The 19,180-nt window shown below is 44.0% G+C and overlaps 1 protein-coding gene across 7 annotated transcripts in view; it reads left to right on the forward strand.

Moving 5' to 3' along the window:
• LOC106650297 (protein split ends-like) overlaps nt 1-19,180 on the forward strand; it is a 70,264-nt gene that overhangs the window by 40,791 nt on the left and 10,293 nt on the right. For 4 of the 7 annotated variants that reach the window (XR_002763620.1, XM_023462431.1, XM_023462436.1 and 1 more), the window contains exons 8-15: nt 2,160-2,643; nt 3,970-4,121; nt 5,510-5,628; nt 13,868-14,053; nt 16,906-16,998; nt 17,249-17,506; nt 17,622-17,720; nt 19,056-19,136. Coding sequence is in view for 6 of the 7 variants with exons in the window: in XM_023462431.1 (XP_023318199.1) it covers nt 2,160-2,643; nt 3,970-4,121; nt 5,510-5,628; nt 13,868-14,053; nt 16,906-16,998; nt 17,249-17,506; nt 17,622-17,720; nt 19,056-19,136 (1,472 nt within the window). In the remaining variant the exon portion in view is untranslated. The remainder of the gene's footprint in view (nt 1-2,159; nt 2,644-3,969; nt 4,122-5,509; nt 5,629-13,867; nt 14,054-16,905; nt 16,999-17,248; nt 17,507-17,621; nt 17,721-19,055; nt 19,137-19,180) is intronic. The other 3 variants (XM_023462433.1, XM_023462434.1, XM_023462435.1) reach the window with 2 other exon arrangements.

Genomic DNA, 19,180 nt, shown 5'->3' on the forward strand with positions numbered 1-19,180 from the left:
CTCCTCTCTGTGGTGGCGTCTGTATATATACTTAACTATATGTACAGAGCGCGGCACAAAGCTATGGAGAGACGCGCAGTTACCTCACCTTGTTTCCTATATAGGTATGCTATGTGCCACACGGGGTAAAAGTTTAATTTAAAAATTGCAGCAAGTGTACGCGGCTATCTAGTATACTCGGCTCCATCGGCCGCGCGCTTGCGCTCGTATCAAATTGCTCGTGAAAAATTGTTACACCGGCATCGTCGTATTATCATGCATTCTGGACTGCTCAGCTGCCGCTGGCTGCTACTGTTTACGAGCTTGAAATTTTTCACCGATGTCACCCTTGAAAAATGCCCTCGAATATGAGAGCGCGCAGCGAAGATAACAAAAGTTCCGCAGAGCTACGTACGTATACGTACCGTACGTATAGCAGATTGGTCGCGATTCGAAAATCACTTTTTTTGAGAATCGCGTCTCATTAATATTGGACCTGTCGTCGACGAAAGGGACGAGAAAGAGAAAGAGAGATAGAGAGAAAGAGTCGTTTTTTTTTAACTCTTGCTCGTCGTTGAAAGCATTTCTCTCTTTCTCTCTCTCTCTCGTCGCAGCTCGTCGTGGATGACATCTATTAATTCCGAAAGCACGCCTTTTCTTTCGCACTCGCGCGCAGTCGTCTCTGGAAATCCGAACTTTTATTTCATATACGCTCGAGAAAGAATAAGAAAAGGATACGTACGTAGGAAATATTTTTAGATGGATTCAAGCTCGGTATGTAGAACGATATAAGCCATTTAAAACGAGATGACAGCTGCCACATATAATAATGCCTCGCTTGAATTTTACCCGTGTGCGTGTATGTATAAACTAGGTATGGTTACATTATAACATAACGGCACAGAGTCGCGTACAATCGTTACGTACCGCGAGGCAGGCAGTAAACGCGGCGCGCGACTATCGCCTCAATGAAGATGCCGGAGACAGACGTACACACGCGGATATTAATATCGCGCACGTGCTCGCTTTATTAATGGCATTAAGCATGCAAATATTCGTTTACTTTGTCAGCTGCTGCTGCTGCTCTATGCGCGAGAGCCGCGCGCGTATCTCATAAGACGCTCGCGCGCGCACTTGCGACTTTTCATCATTTTGCGCTGCAGCCCGGTCATTTAAAGATCCTGGGAAAGTTCCAAGAGGAAAAAGGATGCGTCATTAAGCGCGTTTCTTTTTATAATTACACAAACGGTATTATTAATATATATTTTTTATTCGCAAAGGAATTTTTTTTAATAAACTGCAGCTAAAAAGTATTTAATCTTTTTTTTTGCTCTATGAAAAAAAGCGTACATATTTTAGTAGTGCGCGGCTCGTGGAGACTTTATTAAAAAAATTTCAACGAAAAAAGGTCAATTTGAAATAAAAAAAATTATCAAATTTTTCGACATCGCGGATTTATCGATTGGAACTTCCGTATATATGAGCTTATACCGTCAACGAAATTACTGCGCATCAATATATCTTGTTGACGAGGAGTTTCGCCTTTTTGAAGAGAAAAATTTTTTTACATGTTACCTTGTTCATATTCATTTCATCGGGGACGAGTTTTTTCAAACTCTGACGAAACTGATATTTTGTTTTTTTACGCTCTATTTATTTTTTACCAAATAGCTCTCGAAAGAAATATTTATTTAGTATCGCAATTATATTGTTCGTCATTAGATTCTAATTTAAAATTATGAATCGCTCTTAAAACCGAGGTAAAAACACGATAAAAAATTATCAAGCGTAACAAAATAAAGAGGCCTCGTCTATGTCGTGGTTTTTCATAATGGAAGTCGGTTTCGTTCCCTGAGCAAGAGATGCATTTTATACATAAAAAGGACAATCATGCTAAGTAATAGTTTTGCAGAATAAAAGTGCATCTCTTCATACAGCCTTATTGTCATTTGACATTTTTCTTCTAGTTTTACATGGGTGAACAGTGTACTGCAAAAAAAGAAACAAGAAAAGAAAAAAAAGACAGTGCAATTGTTACTCCGAGTAAAAAGAAAATGAAAAGCGTGTCTCCGCGTAACAATCTCCCCGCGAATAAATTATTATTGGAAGCGCAACGTACATACCTGTATACATATACGAAACGGAATCGAAAAATTAACTTTTATCTTTTATGGTTTCAGCATCGGGTTCGGGCTCGGTAATCGGACGGGATCCGCTGCCACCGAGGGCCGTCAGCACATCGCAATTAGCAAACCAAAGACAATCACCGGCGCTAGCCACAACGAAAAACAACAATTTGAACAACGTCTCGCAACAACAGCAGCAGCAGACGTCAGCCACGTTGCCGCATCAACGCTCACTAGTGAACAACACGAGTATGCTAAATGGCATCCAGCATCACAGCACGCCTCTAAATCATCATAATCAGCAACAGCAGCAGCAACAACAACAAAAGCAGCAACAGCTTCATCATCATCAGCAACAGCAGCATCAAGTGCAGTACCAAAATCTCACGCCGATTCACAAGCAACCGAGCAGCTCGCAGTCGACCGCGATGCTGTCGATGCTGGGACACGATCATGATCGGCAGCTTAACGGCGCGAACGGCGGTAGCAATTACGCCAATCATATACTGAGAGCAGCGAGCAGCGGAGACGTCAGAACGTGAGTGTGTTGTTCGCTTTTCTTCTTATGCCCCGGCTCTCTCTCTCTCTCTCTCTCTTTCTCTCTCTCTCTGTTTATAAAAAGCCTTTTACCGCGTGCGCCGGAGAGACGGAGATGCCGGGAAAAATTAATATTCCCCAAAGGAAATGAATAGACTAATTTTCAACTCCGCTGTTTACTGTGAGCAAAATATGCGCGCTATGTATAAGTACACGCGATAGCATCCGGTTTCGATCTGATCTGCTGAATTGATTTAATTTTCATATAGAAAAATTTCAGAAACTACTTACTTACTACTGAAGCTGTCTGAACTTCTACATGATTCGCTTCTATATGTTCCAAGACCTTTGCTTTTTCTCTTGCGATTTCATAGAGTTTGAATATGCGCCATCTAACAGTAACTTGGCTACTAATTAGTGTTTATGTTGGTAATGACAAAACGAACCAATGTCTCAGAGGAAAAAAGCCATTATAGTCTCGTGCTTCACTACTCTCGGACTGCACATCTCAAACAACAACTCGCGCCTCGACAGAATGGCTACTTTTCAGCGTAAATCTCGACCGTTAAAAATATCTGATTAAACTATAGAATCAAGAAATCATTATTAATGTGTAGATACTTGAACGCATCCCCGAATGAGCATCTCCCGTTGGTCATCGATCGATTCGTTGAAATTACAAAATCGCCGACTGAATTGATGTCCCCGAGTGCTACCGTATAGCCATACTCGAGCTTTAAATAGCCCAAGTGCGCGAGAAGCAATTCATTCGGCAATTTATCCTTGTGTTGCTCTTTTTTGTATCTTTCTTGCGCGTACATACAGATCGGCGATGTATACTTTTTTTCTGGAAGAACGCGTGGACACGTCAGCAACATTTTTGCGCGACCCTATTTTTTCACGTGTCAGCGCTGCTTTTAGCCGAGATAAGCGCCCTGAAAATGTCGATAATAGAGTGCCGCCCCACGACGCCATCATATAAAACTCGATGCACTTACGGATTTGTATAGCAATTCAAATTATTTGAATGAATTGGGGGAAATGTATGAGCGTTCGATACGTCGATTCTATGAGCGGATAATTTTTTTTTTACCGTCGTGAGCCTATTGAGAGCAACTAATTAAACTTGAATTCATCATACAATCTAACGCTCTAAAGAGGATCATTCGAAACTTCAAAGCGTGGAGACGCGCGTCAATCAATCATACCATTCAAAATAAGCGCCTTACAGTAGCCCGGGCTTAAGAAGAACGTTCCCTTATCGTCTTATTTATTTATTATTATTATTACTTTTTTTTACAATAATCCAATATATGCTTTTTTACAGATACAGCAACGAGTATCATCGCGACCCAAGAATAGCATCGCCTTGTTCTGCGCAGCGTCTCGTCAGTCCGACGAGCCACTTGAGAGTCATCTCGCCGATAGACCCTCGCATATCCAGCCCGAGCGATAGCGAGCGCCTAACGCACAGCATCAGTGAGTATATGTGCTTTCCCTTTCTCCAATATAAGTAATAATGGCGCGTTATTGATGAGCGGAAACTCGATGGACAGAAATTTATTATTGATGAATTAATATTGGAATTCGGCCGCAGCAGCGCGACTGCGCGCGAGTGTATATAGCACGGCTGTACATCGAGTGCGCGCACAAAGCGCAGCGCACGCATACCAGTCCGCAAGTGGAGTTCACATCTACTTATGCGGATTCGCATTCCGCGCGCGGTAGCAAGTTAGCGAGCGCACCGCCAAAGCTCCGCACAGATGAATATATTTAGGCTCCTAGTTATATAGATTGAAATGATTATAACTTGCACATCGGTAGCTACTGTAGAATTCGAGCTTCGTTCCGATGATTCGCGCAAATTCGAACGAATTCATTATTGAAATCAGTGCGCGAAATTATTGTACGCGTATATAAAGCTCGAAATAAGTGAGGTTTTCGTTCGGCTCGTTTTCGAAAAGTGACACCAGCTCTGCTGCCCGGGTAAAAACATTCGAATCGCGCAGCAAACTCCTGCCGAGGTCTGCAGTCGAGCGTAACGCATCGATCGATTCTCAATTAGACTTATAAATATATCGAAGCATCCAAGTACATCGAGAGGGAGAGAGAAAGAGAGATAGTCTTGCAATAAGCCGATGCGTTCTTGCTCGACGAGGATAAATGAAAGGTCTCTTATTCGAGCCTTTTAGCGCGCGGAATCTTTCGAGAGAGTAAAATGGAAGAAAAAAAAAAGAAAGAATAAGGAAAAAAAAAACGTTTCTTCTGTATTCTTCTCTATCAATGCCGTGGCAGCCGTAGTTGTAGTTATAGCCTAGTCGTAGCGAAAGTGACCCTAAAAAACCCATCAAGTTAGTAAAGTAGCTATAGTAGTAGTCTGCGCGCGACCGATGAATTATTCACCGCAGAAGTAGTAGTCTCCTCTCTTGCAGCCAGTGTAGTATTTTTCTTTCGTCGAGTCATCGACTGCTGCAGCAGGTAGTAGTAGTACACTCGATGTTACTATAGATAGAAACGTGTACCGTCTCTCTCTCTCGAACACGCTGGGCACGAGTTAAATTGTTCTTTCGACTCGCGATCTCGTGTTTGTAATGCGCGGAGGCTGCGCTCGCAGATCTTCACCGGGAGAAATAAGCCTTGCCATTAGATCAAATTGCTTTTCTAATTGCTCGAGCCCAGGAGCTCGCCGAGTTTGTTTATACGCGAAACGCGCCGTGTCTCGCGTTTTACAAGATATACGAAAATTGTGGTATTATCGCTCGTCGCGACTTTTACCCGTGGAGCGTAGATATCGAAAATTTTAGCGTGCATTATGTAGCAACAACGAATTGCATTACACAACGAGAACGCGTGTGTGTTTTTTACAGGCGACCGTGGCATGTCCAGCCCATTGGCCAGGGATCCCGAACGTGGCAGTAATCCAACGCTCAGGCAAATGCAGCGCGGCGTTGGCCATCGCCAGTCCAACGACCTTCTGCACAAGAGAGTGAGTAAACACGGCGTAAACCCGTGCACATACATACATATATCTATCCACCATATATGCATTCGATACTTACCGACGCGTATATATATATACCTATACGTACATGTAACGTGTACGCATTTGACTTTAGAATAAATATATTTGTTTGTACACGCACGACATTTGCTCCGAGGCAAAAAGCGAAAACAGCGCTGAAAAAGGGCACATCTGTCTGCAAAGACCAAAGAGAAAATATCGAACCTTGTTTATTATTATAAGCAGCTTCATTTTATTTTGTCATTGCTATATTGTATCGTACGCAGATATGTTTCATGAACGATTTTAATTTCGATGGGAAGTGGAAAATGAATGCATGCGCTACGTGGAGCTTTTAAATGAACCTTTATGAAATTCGAAGGATTCTACTAATGTAAATCGAATTTTCATACAAGAGCTTTTCAGCAAATACCATTAAAGTTAGTTAGCTTTAAGAAAGCTCGTTAAAGCTTTATTGTAAAGCTCGATATGTACTGTGTAAAAGCAAGTTTACGAAAGCTAATTCGAAATCATGCGAGAAAGCTCGCTGCTCGCTTTGAACGAGAAGACGATGAATGGGAAAAAATTTTGGCGCGGTACAATACAAGTTTGAAAGTCGCGAGATCAAAAGCGATACTAATCAACGCGATGAAACTCTTACCGACAGTTTCGCTGTGCACGCGCGATGGAAGTTTGATACATAGTGATTTTTTAGCAGTGTTCGTTACAACATTGTTCCGACCTGTTTATTTAATTTACTTAATTTGCGGTTGATAATCAATATTTCTCGTGCGATCGACACAAGTGAAATCGACGGCAATTAAGAAGCCTAATAAGTCGGGCGTGTATACGCAGCGCGGCAATTATTAGCGAGCGCAACAACAACGACGCACACAGAGCCGGGCATGCTACACAAAACGTCTAGTCACTTTTGACAAGAAAATTACCAGTCGCTCGTAATCCCTCGGCAAGATCCAAGCGAGCTTATCGGTCGGCTCGCGCGCGAGAGAAGGCGAACATTTTCCATACTCTTTCCTCGTCTTCCTCTACTCTTCTACTTTATTTTTTTTTCGCTATTTTATTTCCCTCTCGCGCGCGCGCGCGAGCTAGCGCAAAAGTTGCGCCTGGCAAAACTTTAGCGCGCACTGGCGTATACAAACGAGTATATGAGTAGGAAAGTTGCCTACTCGGAGCAGCAGCAGCAGCACAATGGAACTAACGTCTAGGTCTCTCAGGCAGGATAGTTTCTAAAACGCGATAAGTACCAGAAGTTTTCAGCTGCGCACGCGAAAAGATCTCCGCGGTGCTGCTGCTGCTGCTCTCTTCGGCCTTTCTCGTAATCGTCTTTCTTGTACGTATAGTTCGGTGCGTATATATGTATATGTACATACATAATACGCGAGTTGCGGGATTACATATAATCGTTTCACACTTATTATTATACATAAATGCTAGACGCTGGTACACGCGGGATATAATATAATGTACGTGGCAATTGCGTGCGTAAAGTCGACTTTTAACGGATCGCTTGTTTCATTACGCGACGTTATATTCCTGTTCGCGGCTTTTTAGATAGGGTCGACGACGCACTCGTGCATGTATATAGGAATTATATTGTACGGTCGCACGCATGGTTATAAATTCGCAATTATTTATCGCTCGAGCGTTGAACGAGCAATCGAAAATCCCAATCCGTGAGCGCGTATAACAATCGCGTGTGCGGGGGGACGCGCCGCGTGAATAGTATCATCGACGCGCGCGAACACGCAATCGACATTTTGGAATTTCCGATTCTCCAATTGGTCCACGTGAGTATTGTCCTACCGACCCCGTTTCCTTTTCTTCGATAAATGCGCGAGGAAAAATCAGAGTTACCGAGTGTGTGTGTGTGTGTGAGTATAACCGAACATCCGCATGCCGAATCTCGACGAGAATTCATAAACAACGAGCGGAGCGGCAAAGAAAAAGAAAGAGAGAGAGAGAAATGCGCAAAGGTCGCAGTGCGCGTGAGACCCTGTGTGTGTGTGTGTGATGCAGCTGTGCACACTCAGAGAGAGATTGGTTATTCCAACATTTTTGTACCTTGATCCTGTCGCTGATTAATCGCTCTTCCTCCCGCATCTTCTCAACTCCTCTCGCGCTTGATTAATGGACTTTAATTAACTGACGTTGGAAAAAAATGACCCTTTATTATTACCAAAGAAAAGTATAGTAAAATTGGAGACGATTCGTCGTCGTGCAGTCTAGCGCACATTCGTGTGCACTTAATCATCGGCTTTCCGAGCCAACGTCCTTTCCGAATAAATCCGATTACTTTCACTCGAACTTTTTTCCGCAGATGCGAATTGAATGTTATCGCACATAGGTAGTATACAAATGTGATTTGCTGCCAGCAGACGAGTGAATACATATAGGGCACCACCACTACATAGGATCCTATGCACGCGCGTCCAAGACACAATTCCTCATTGACCTTATTACACGTATATTACGATATAAAATACGATATAAAAAAAAAAAAAATAAAAATCTGACATGTTGTACGGTATATTGGAGCGTCGAGCTTGCGGGGTACTCGCCAACCAATGAGTCCCGTCGGTGTAATTGATCGCTGATGCATAGTTTCGCTTGGCTACATACATATTAATATATGTGTACGTGTGCACTATACATATAGACGTAACCACCACTGACAAATTCCAGTTTTCTCTCTCTCCATCTCTCTCTTTTGCGGGCTGTATAGCATCCTTTTGCCACACAGTTCCTCTAATGCTGCTCTACATTTTACGAGTAGAGTTGCGCGCAAAATATAACGGTGCACACGCTGCTCCGGCACTGCGCTGCAGCTCGCGCGATAGCTCGTGTGTAGTGATGCACAAATCATACTTATCGAGAGCTGCTGCCGCTTAAGTGGATAGAAAACACGGATATTGTATTACTCGTATTGCCACTGCTGCTGCGCCTGTCTCCTGTCGTTCTGTGTTGCTGCGCGCCACGTGTGTGCACACACACACACACACACACACACACAAACACACTTTTTGCCTCCGTCCCGATATCAACGCAAGATTTATTTATTGTGCATATGTATTATATAGGCAGCTATGCACACAGGCAGAATGCCGTTACGCACTTATCACGGATTATGATTAGGGAAATGACGCCGCTATTAAAGCGCGTCGCGTGTTATATGTGTACGCGGAAAAGAAAATTTGCCCAGACTCGAGGGCTCGCGCCGGACTCCATTGCTGCACATGTACACGCGGCGATTACCGGTAGTAATGTCTCGGAGTCGACCGAGTGCTGTGCAAAATACACACATATAATACATGTTACGAACAAAGGGAACAACGGATAGGCCGATGAATGAGGAATGGAAATGAAACAATAGGGCGAGCAGGTATATATAAATGTATAGAGCCCAAACTTGCACCCGGTGCAGGGAGAGAAATAAAATAATCCACTGCAACGAAGCTGTAAGTATAAGCCGAAAAGATGGAATGAATTGGAGGGAATAAAAAGAAGGAAAAAGTAGACGAGGGAGCCGAGCCCTGGGCTTCGGATTCGAGCTATAGTGCGTCGACTGCGCTCGTCGATATTTGAGTCTTAATGCATGCAACGCGCGCGGCGCTGCTCGGCCAAAGTGAAAGAAAAAAAATGAGGAGGAAGAAGAAGAAGACGAAGAAGCAGAAGCAGATAAAATGATAGCTGGCAGCTCTACGAGCCAAACGACCAGTTCGAACTACGCACGTCCGCAATGCAAGTGTAAGAGAAGCAACAAAAAAGGAGATAGAAGTGCACGCGTTCATGGTTGCGGTTACAAAACAAAAGGGCGACTCGCTGCGGAGAGGAGGACCACACGGGATGAGATTCAAAAAACGATCCCTTGATTAACACGTCTTCTCGAGTTTTTGCTTCTCGCTACGTGTGTATACACACAGTCTCAGCCGAAAGGCTAAATGGCTATATTGAGATGTTCGAGGCTCGAATCAATTTGCATTTCAATTCAATTTTCTTTTCGATGGCAAAAAAGCGAAGCGACGAAAAGGACGCCACGAATATATTTCTCGATTAGGCCCCTCGCAAAGATGGATAGCAAAACATTAGCTCGTAAAATTTCGGCAAAATCGACCTTCGTGCCACATTCGGGTAGCTTTAACGATCGCATCGAAAGCGATTCGGAGCGCGCGGGCCCGCGCGCGCCAGAAACGAATAATGAGCGAGAAGAAAGAATAATTCGCAAAAAGTCGAAGAAAGAGAAGATTGAAAAAAAAGGAAGACGGAGAAAAGAAGAAGAGCAGCAGCAGCGGCACAGGGAGTTATACGATCGAAAAAGAAAGCGGCCTGTGTCCGCGGGCGGAGGAGGAAACGCGCCGCGCACTCCGTCGACTCGTGTGTGCTGTTGCTGCAGCGAAAGAGAAAGGGAGGCTGTAGTGCGCGGCGTATTATATAGGTAGGTACGAGAGATACAGTGAGCCAAGGGCCCCTCGCTCTCCTATACACATCTTATATAGGGCCATCGAGAGAAAGAGAGAGAAGAAGAAAAGAAGAAGTCGAGAGCTTCAGTGCAGCATCGTCCGTCCATACTAAAACATCTCGTGCGCGGCGTCCTCGTCCCGATCATCGACGAGTGCTAGGCTGCGTGCAACAATACCGATTTTCCGCTTTCAACGCCACAGTTTACGCGGTTGCGCTTGTTTTTGTCAGCTCTGCGATCGCGCGTCTATGTGCTTTTTTCGTGATTTATATGAAGGACCCGACGGCGAATGAAAAAAAATTGCACGAGAGCAGCAGCAGCAGCAGCAGCCAGCTCCTGCGGATTCGCTGAGATTCGATTTTGTGTAAGTGTGCACCGTGTGTTGTTAATGTTGTTGTTGTTGTGTACGTATCGTATACGTGTGTGCACGAGTGTGTGCGTGTGTGAGTGGGCTCGTGCGTTGTTGTTGTTGTGCCTCGAGTGTTTGCGCACGTTCGAAAATCAGCCTGCAGAATACATCGCCGTAATGGTTTTTGATTTGTGGTTTTTGCCGCATATTACGCTACCTTTTACCGAGCGATTATGGTGTTGGTGTGCGAGTATATGAGGGTATTGGTGGCTGCTTACTTACTGGGCGCTGTGGATCACGACGATGATGGCGATGATCATGATGATGATGAGGCACATATACGCGAACGCCTACAGCAAGCGCAAAACTAGCAGTTTGTTTTCGTAGAGCTATGTTCATGCGTACGTACGTATGCATGTGCGCATATATTACACCCGGATGTTATGGGAATATCACGCCTTATGTAGGCTACCGCTGGAGCTGGACTTGCACGCGTAGAATTTTTGAACTTTTCACGCTTGTAAATGTACGCGGCTTGCGGTATACGCACCCACTAATTTCAAATTCCCAGATGTTTTCATTTCATCCACGTATGCGAAGAGCAAAAAATCTCTCGTCTAAGAGTATATTGACGACACGTACGTATACATAACATTGTGTATAGTCCTGTAGAGCCAAGATCCAAATCTCGAGGCTCTGACCCCGAAGTAATGTGCAGTATACGGTAGACGTCATATACAGGAGTCGCTGTATTTAAGTCAGCCAGTTAGTCGTCCGGACGCGATGTCTCCTTGTATTCACAGCCCCCGCGCACCGCAGCGGCTCGATATTATAATCTCGCTCCATTTTCAGTCGCTCACGACTTTGCTGTCCCTGTGTAGTGCCTCGACGTTACGATGATCCGCGCTCTAAACGTTCCAATAATGCGGCGTTGGCGATGGCGCGTCCAACACGCAAGCACTCGATGGTCACGCTCAAATTGCCCGCTACCTACCTGTTTGTATAACGAAACGCACTCGAAGAATCGATTTATCCGTTACACAAGTACAAAGTCCACCCATGATTAAACGAGAAAATTCCGAAAGATCCTAAAACAGCAGCAGCAGCAGCAGCGGCAGTACTTGGCTCAATTCGAGCCTGCATGTTCTATTTATCGTTCACGAGTCATCGGCTTGTTCGTCTCGTGTGTACGGCAGCAACAGCAGTAGTCCCTATAGGCATGTTTCTTTATATTGCAAATAAATCAAAACGTTTTCTATATACATATCAGCTAGCCGAGCGGGTACATATATAACTGTTAGCTCGGCTCCTATTTTCCGTTACATATTATACACGAATACTTAATCAATGAAATTGCTGAAAAATATCGGCGTAGCATCGCAGCCGAGAAATTTACGTTTAGCATCCATCCTGCAACGGTGCGCAGTGTAGTGCTCTGGTGAGTTACTCCGTATAGTAGCCGAGCTTACTTACTCGCTGGTACATATTCATCATCATTGCGGAAAAGCCGAGCATTTCTCCTAAAAAGATCCTTACGGATTGTGCGCGCAGCTACTACTTCGTATACATGTACGCGTATACGCGCGCGAGTTTGTACCGCGCGTTGAAAGAGAGCAAATTTATGCACATAATTTTCCTTGGCACTGATTCGACGACGACGCGTTGTGCAGCTGCTTTGATTCGCGCTGCAGACGTACAACGCAGAAAAAGAGAGAGAGAGAATACCTGCATTCGCGAACAACGGAAATATTCAATTAAATCCAGGGGAGTCCAGTGGCAGCCATGTATCGTTCGGGCTCCGAAGAAGCAGTTCGACTCTGTGTTAAGCTAGTGCACGTGACGACGCGTACGCCGCTCGAGTCCTCGCGTGTACAGTGCGTCTTTTAAAAGGAAGACGTAAGTGCGGGTCATTGGACGCATAGCTGTCGTGTCATTGCCAAGAGTTACTCTACACACAGGCGGTTTTCTGCTGTCGCGGACGATTTTGATTTAGGCGCAGAGGCTGGTCAGTATTTTTGCAGCTCGTCGCGCGATTATTTCGCACTCCACAAAGATAAAACGTTTTCTTTCGACGCGCGCCTGCTTCTTACGGCAGCTGCTGTGTGCAGCCTTTTTTGCTGCGCGCGCCAACTCGTATTTTAGCTGAAAAATTAAGAAAATCGCAGCTGCACCGGCCGTGCGAGATCATTTCGAAGATAAAGCGCGCGTCTCATTAGGTAGAAAAAATTGCGGCGTAAAACCTACTTTCTTCCTCGCTCGCGCGCGCGCGCGGTGACTCTGGAAGCTTATGTGCGTGCAAATACAATTTTGTCATTGCCAGACTCGAGCTCTGCACATTAGATGGTCAGAACAACAGCGTCAGCAACAGCAAGTGGCGTGCACATATTATATTGTGTGCAGTGCACATGACAAAAAAGGCCTGATATCGCGTCGACTATTCTCTCGCAGCTCAACTGCTCTCTGGCACTGTACTACCTTTCGTATGTATACTGACCACAAGCTTTCGCCGGGCTATTAATCTATTCTTGCGCATTCTCCTCGGCCCGCGTTGTGTTCAAGCAGTTTCTCGCTCAAAAATATCCCGGACACTTATAAGAAAGTTTTACTTTAAGCCTTGATTTTGCCGAGTCAAAGCTGTGCACGCGCACTTATTTCTGTATGCGCGCGAGTCGTGTGTGTGTGTGTGTGTGTGTGTGTTTGTTGTTCGTCGACGAAGGAGGTGTGACTTGCTTGGAGCGCGTGACGTTTCCTTTATACACATTATATGGTAAAAGCACACATATATAGTAACTTGACGAGCGCGCAGGCAAGGAACGCACGACGTACGCCTCGCGCGCGAGCATCTAGTTAGGGACACGAAAGGGTAATTTATCATTTATAAATTTCATACGCCGACTGAGTGTGACCTTAATTAAGGAATCTATGTAAGCGCGTGCCACAATGTGTGCGCTGGCTTAACTCGAGCATTAAATATACGACGCAGTCCTATTTTTTCTTCTCTTTTTTTGTTATTTTAATTTTCTCGTAGATTGTGGTGCGTGAGTCTCTGTGCAAGCGTTTGAAACAAATTACCCGCGATATAGATATAAATGTTGATTGACATATTATTGTATGAAAATTCAATCGATTCAATTCTTATCTACGCCGAACGCAAGTTAATGCATCGAGAAAGAATAATGAAACATATCTGGTACGATAAAATATAACATTCAATTTTCGTGTCAACTATTTATAGGCATTATTATTATTATTATTAATTTTATTTTACGTATAACTGCATACCGCGCAATATCGTTTAAATACCCGCAATATCAGTGGATGCGATCTGCGAGGTATTTAAAGTGCCGTTGAATTGTTGTTCTCTCCGCATGACCGCAAACCAAACCCGAAATTTACAGAGCCAATCGTCGAGCCGCATACGCGACAGCAGCAGTCGCATCTCGGGCGGCCTCGTCCAGGTATCGGCCGGTGAACTGCTCGGCCGTACCCACGAGGAGCTTGTGCTCCTGCTGATCCAGCTACGACGCCAGAGCGCCACGCTCTGCAAGGCAATGGAAACATGCCATATGGAGATCGAGGCTCAGGTCCTTATACACAAAATACAAATTCAACCAAAACAAAAAAAATCATTTTCTTTATACTGCATTGCCTCACATTGTTCATACCTATACGATCATTTAGGCATCGCGTGGCTAATATCCATATGGCTTCTGGGCGCACCTTATGTATAATAATAATTATAATATTTTTTATTCGATATAACGAAAGGATGAAATTTACCCTTTGAGATTTTTAAATTGGTACCTGGATTAGAGACAAATCTCAAATCGATATATTTCATGCATCGTTGTAATTATTTATTAATCCCTTTTAATCATTAATTTTTGACAACTTGTTGATGGTAATTTTTTAATGCTATAAGATAGTTTTATCCGTATGAACTTTATATTACAGCGCTTGTATTTTCATTGCAATTTTTAACAGGTACTAAGCGAAGACATAACGCTTTGGTGATGGTCTCTAAAGGCGTGTTTCGCCTGATTAATTTTGCTCGTAATAAATTATTCTTAATATAATATAATTCCTCTTTAATAGGTACTTCAATATCATAGATGTACATGAAAATTATATAAATTACTGTAAATGAGTACTTCTGCTTGCGTAAATGATACCTAAATACGGCATGCAAAGTATATAATTTTATAATACGCTACTCTCGCAGTACATAATAATGCTTAAATGAAAAGCGACGTTTTCGAAGTATCGTTTTACAAAGCAGCAAAATTTAAATGGAAAACATTTATTACTTTCTCGTGCCTGTATCGAAATTATTTTCAAAGTTCTGAAAAATTCGACGAATTGACACACCGCGCGTTACTCTCTCAGACTTGCAGTCGATGAAGGTTCAAACGGCGTGGAAAAAAGAAAAAGCAAAAATATCCCGATTTTCACCCAACTCTAATGTAGGGGGCATACAAGCACATCAAAACTTTTCTACTTACACCATTTACACAAGTAAACAGACTTTTTTGGCACGTAAAACGCTTCGAACTCATTAAACATCCAATCGTTCATCTTAGTTTTTTTTCTCTTTCCACACTTTTCGACTTGTAGGCGCCACATAGTCACAAACATGCACACACAAACCCGCTCACAGAAATACGGCAAAATTTTTCCTTGTACTTCTCTCACCCGCTCGCTCTCTCGAAGGCTCTCCGGGTTCATACAGAATTTAGCTGAAGCATGAAATGGGCAGGCCACGACAATGGGAGCTTGATTAATTCGCGACCGCAAAGTTGGCCTATGCGCCAGCGTTTTCGTTTCTCCTAGCCGCGACTATATAATGCAAATTGAATTATGCTCGTACCGCGGGGGAGTTTCTCTCTCGTCTCCGACTGAGCTTTGCGAATATATATGAAGCGTATATAAAGCTTCACAAGCAGCGAGTACGCGTCTCGAGCTTCCGAATTTCGTGAAAATTTCGGCAAAGTCGCTTGGCGCGTTGTTTCGAAAGCGAATTTCTCCGACCGAGTCGTTGCCGCGCGACCATATATCCAATCGATCGGAAGTAGACGCGGAGCAATTAGCATACAATAAGGCACAAATAGTAAGGATCGAAGCGATCGAGCGATCAATCCTACACGCGCGAGCGGCTCGTAAAGGAAAATTCGCGTATAGCGCAACAGTCGCAACGATTTCGACGTCTTTGCTAACCCGATACGTATACAGACACAATAATATGAAAAATAGAAGGAAAAAATTCGACACGAGCGCGCGCGTCTATTTCGCAAAAGTGGCATATAATATTCGCTGCACATGGCTCCGTGTGTATGTGTGTGTGTCGCTGCACTTATATACACTTCGCATGCATATTATACAGAGCTGGGCGAGCGAGCGAGCGCGCGGGCGAGTCGGGTTTCCCATGTAGTCTCGCGCCGCTGCGCTTCTCTGCTGCTGCAGCAAGCACACGCAGCGCGGATAGTGTATATGAGCAACATCAGCAGTGTTGGCCGCGCAGTATCGGTCCTCGTCTCACGACGCGCGAAGCCGTTGACGGACGGTTTTATCATTTTTAATTCTTGTGCTTTCGTCGCGTTCGCGTTCGTTATACAAGTGACAGAGAGAAAGAAAAAGAGGATCGAAATCGTAATTTTGCATTTATCTCTCGGTGATCGGGATCGTGTCGCGCGCACTGCGCGTCCTCGGAAGGATGTACGCTAGACGGACTACGCCGCGGGTAAGTGCAATTATCACGCGGCTCTTGTGCATGTGCTGCGTCGTCGTCGTCGTCGTCGTAACATTAGCGAGCTTATCTCGGTGCGTGCGCGCGGTTCAAAGTGTCGGCTTAATGGCCCACTCTCTTGTACTCGAGCCATTCGCGAGTAGTAGTGCAAACGCGAGCGAGCTTTTTTTCTTGTTATTTTTTCTTTTTTCATCCGACATCTTTTTAATCCAATGCAGCGTCGCTTACTGTACTCGATCGTCGTGTGCGCATAATTCAATGTTTTTAATGACGAGTCGATCTGTGAACTTTTAACTGAAAAATTAACCTCGTGGCAGTCAAACCCTCTTCACAACTTCTGCCTTCTCCTCCTTCTCTTCTGTCTCTTTACATTCTCTCATGTAGTATGCACTCGAAAGGCATACACGTGACGGCACAAATAACCGTGGGTTGTGTATGCATTAATCTTTGTGCACTCGTCTGTATATTAATTCGTCGTTTTCATGTAAAACTATACATTCATAATACATTGCGTTTTGGGAATGCATTGGCAAAGTTTCTCGAGAGGTTTATATGCGTGCGCATATAATTCACTCGCTGTATACCTATTAAACTACATATACGAATCGCTTTGCAGTATACGGCAGTACTAAATTTTTGCTCTTTTTTTCTTTTTCCTCTCTCGCTTAAATGGGACATTTTGGCGCACCACAGGCTAGACTCGTGGAATTGGATACACCGCGACGATTGGAGAATCTGCAAAAGTTGGATGAACTGAAGAAGCACTTGATGGATCTTGAGAAACAGGTGAGAGCTTTTGTTTTTGTCTCTTTCAAAAATTTCAACTCGTTTCTCGGTTTTGATAAACAATTGCTCGTTTGGCTCGGTTAACTGATTGTACCTTGAGACTCATTCAAATAACGCGACAGCTCTACAGACTCGCGCGGCAACGAGGGATATCGGGTTACATCCGCATATGTTGATAATAATACATAGTCGCGCGTTTATTTGTTAACGTCCGAACGAATTATGACTCTGTTTTTATTGTGCGTTACAGTACGAGAAGGGCAAGCCACTGGTGAATTTGGTCGACAACATGGTGAAACTCGGCTCGCTGTACAACTGCAATCGGCTGAACGGCGCGGCCAGCACGACGAGTCTCGGTGGCTCGCGCTACGATCTCGGACACCAATCGGACGGTGCCAGGGATCACAGAGACCGATTGGAGTTCAATCAGCGCGTCCAGGAGCAGAGGCTACTGGCCGAGGAGAGGAGGGACTGGGATCGACTGAGTCCCGATCACGGACAACTTCAGGTACTACGATTTTCCGATGCTTCTCTATTGTACAATATTATTCTCTCTCGACTATCTACACTTTTCAAGATTATTATTATTTTACTCAATCGCTGTGCTATACGTGTGAATTTAGGCTGTAAACTCGCTCTCTCAAGGAAATCTGTATCAAAGCCGAGGCAACATACTGTATCCTGGAGTTAAGAGGGAGTTTTTCCTCAAGATCGCTCCGAAGGTTAAAAACGATGAGTGCATTCGATAAAGTGTGCTTTTTTCGCATTATGATTAATTCACTGGCAGCTAACTGAATGATTCGTCGACTTAACTCGAATTAATTCATTTAACTTTCACGCGCGCCATTATTAACTCGATAGAAAAATTATAATATCAATAATATGTGAGTTACATTTGTATGTATTACATCGGGGAGGGGCCAGAGGCAAAAAAAAAGAAAAAGAAAAGAAAACATTTACACGCACCGTCCATGCAAAAAATATCACGTATCGCGCGAGCGTATAATGTGTGCCTCTATGTCCGCCGCGCGGCGACTACTGTAATATCAGATGCGGAGATACGATAATGCCATGCGGGATTACTCTTATATATACTATACTACTATATAGATACGCGCGCGCGCCTTTCGCTGAGATCTGCAGCGACTTTCCAGCGCGCCGCGAGGACGCGATATCGGGCAAGGTTACTTTCTATATCCTGCAGCCATCGAATTCCGCGCGACGAGATGCGTACCTATACCTACATACCGTCTGGCTTTTTTCTAATGTTCTAATGTCGTTCGAGAAAGAGATAAAACGAAAATGAAATATAAGGCGAGTTCGGTGCGGCATCTCGCGTTGAATGAAGCGCGTACACGCGAACGCTTTTATAATATACGAAGGCTAAACTTACGGCGCAACTAATAGAGCTTAAACGGATTTGATGCGTGTATGTACACATGCGTTTATATATGCGCATCGCAGAGGGAAGGGAGTATATACGGTAGCCAAGCGCGCGCAACGCCATACTGTGTGCACGAGAGAGAGAGAGAGAGAGATAGAAGAGCCTCGGTATAAGACCATAATGCGTTTAACATCCCACTTCATTGTCTCTCTAATTTCATATCGAGTGTAATTGAAAGGAACTGACCTAATTCGCCGAGATTGAACTAAATCGCATTTGACTCGATGAAAGTTTATCTCGCTTCCTCTGTGTGGCTAGTCTTTTTTTTGTCTACACGTGTTATTTAATCTAGCTCGCTCTTTTTCTCTCACTCGAATACCGTATATATATATATATATATCAGCGCGTATGGTACGCAGACGTATCAACGTTGACCATTTAATGCTTCATTCGTTTTTCTCTTTCATCTCTGCCTTCTTTTCGTTTTCTCAATTATAACGATACAATTTCTAGTTATATATTTTCTTTTCTGTCGTTGCAAAAGTAACCCACCGTCGCGTCATTAGAAAAGCTGCCGCAGATATCCTCCAAGTCCTTCTAGCAAAAATAAAACATAAAACTCGTAATGAGGGCGGCAAAAAAAAATGAGTTATCTCGTTTGTTCTCGTTTCAGGCCAAAGTTCAGCAGCTCTACAAGTTGGATCAATTACTGCAAGAGGAGTCCGGCACCCTGCACAGTCTCCAACAAAATAAGGTTCGTCACTCTTTTCTTTTTTCTACGATCGTTAACTGCGAACT

Source organism: Trichogramma pretiosum, unplaced genomic scaffold (genome assembly GCF_000599845.2).
Source record: "Trichogramma pretiosum strain Unisexual culture from Peru unplaced genomic scaffold, Tpre_2.0 scaffold3, whole genome shotgun sequence".
Taxonomy (NCBI): Eukaryota; Metazoa; Arthropoda; class Insecta; order Hymenoptera; family Trichogrammatidae; genus Trichogramma; species Trichogramma pretiosum.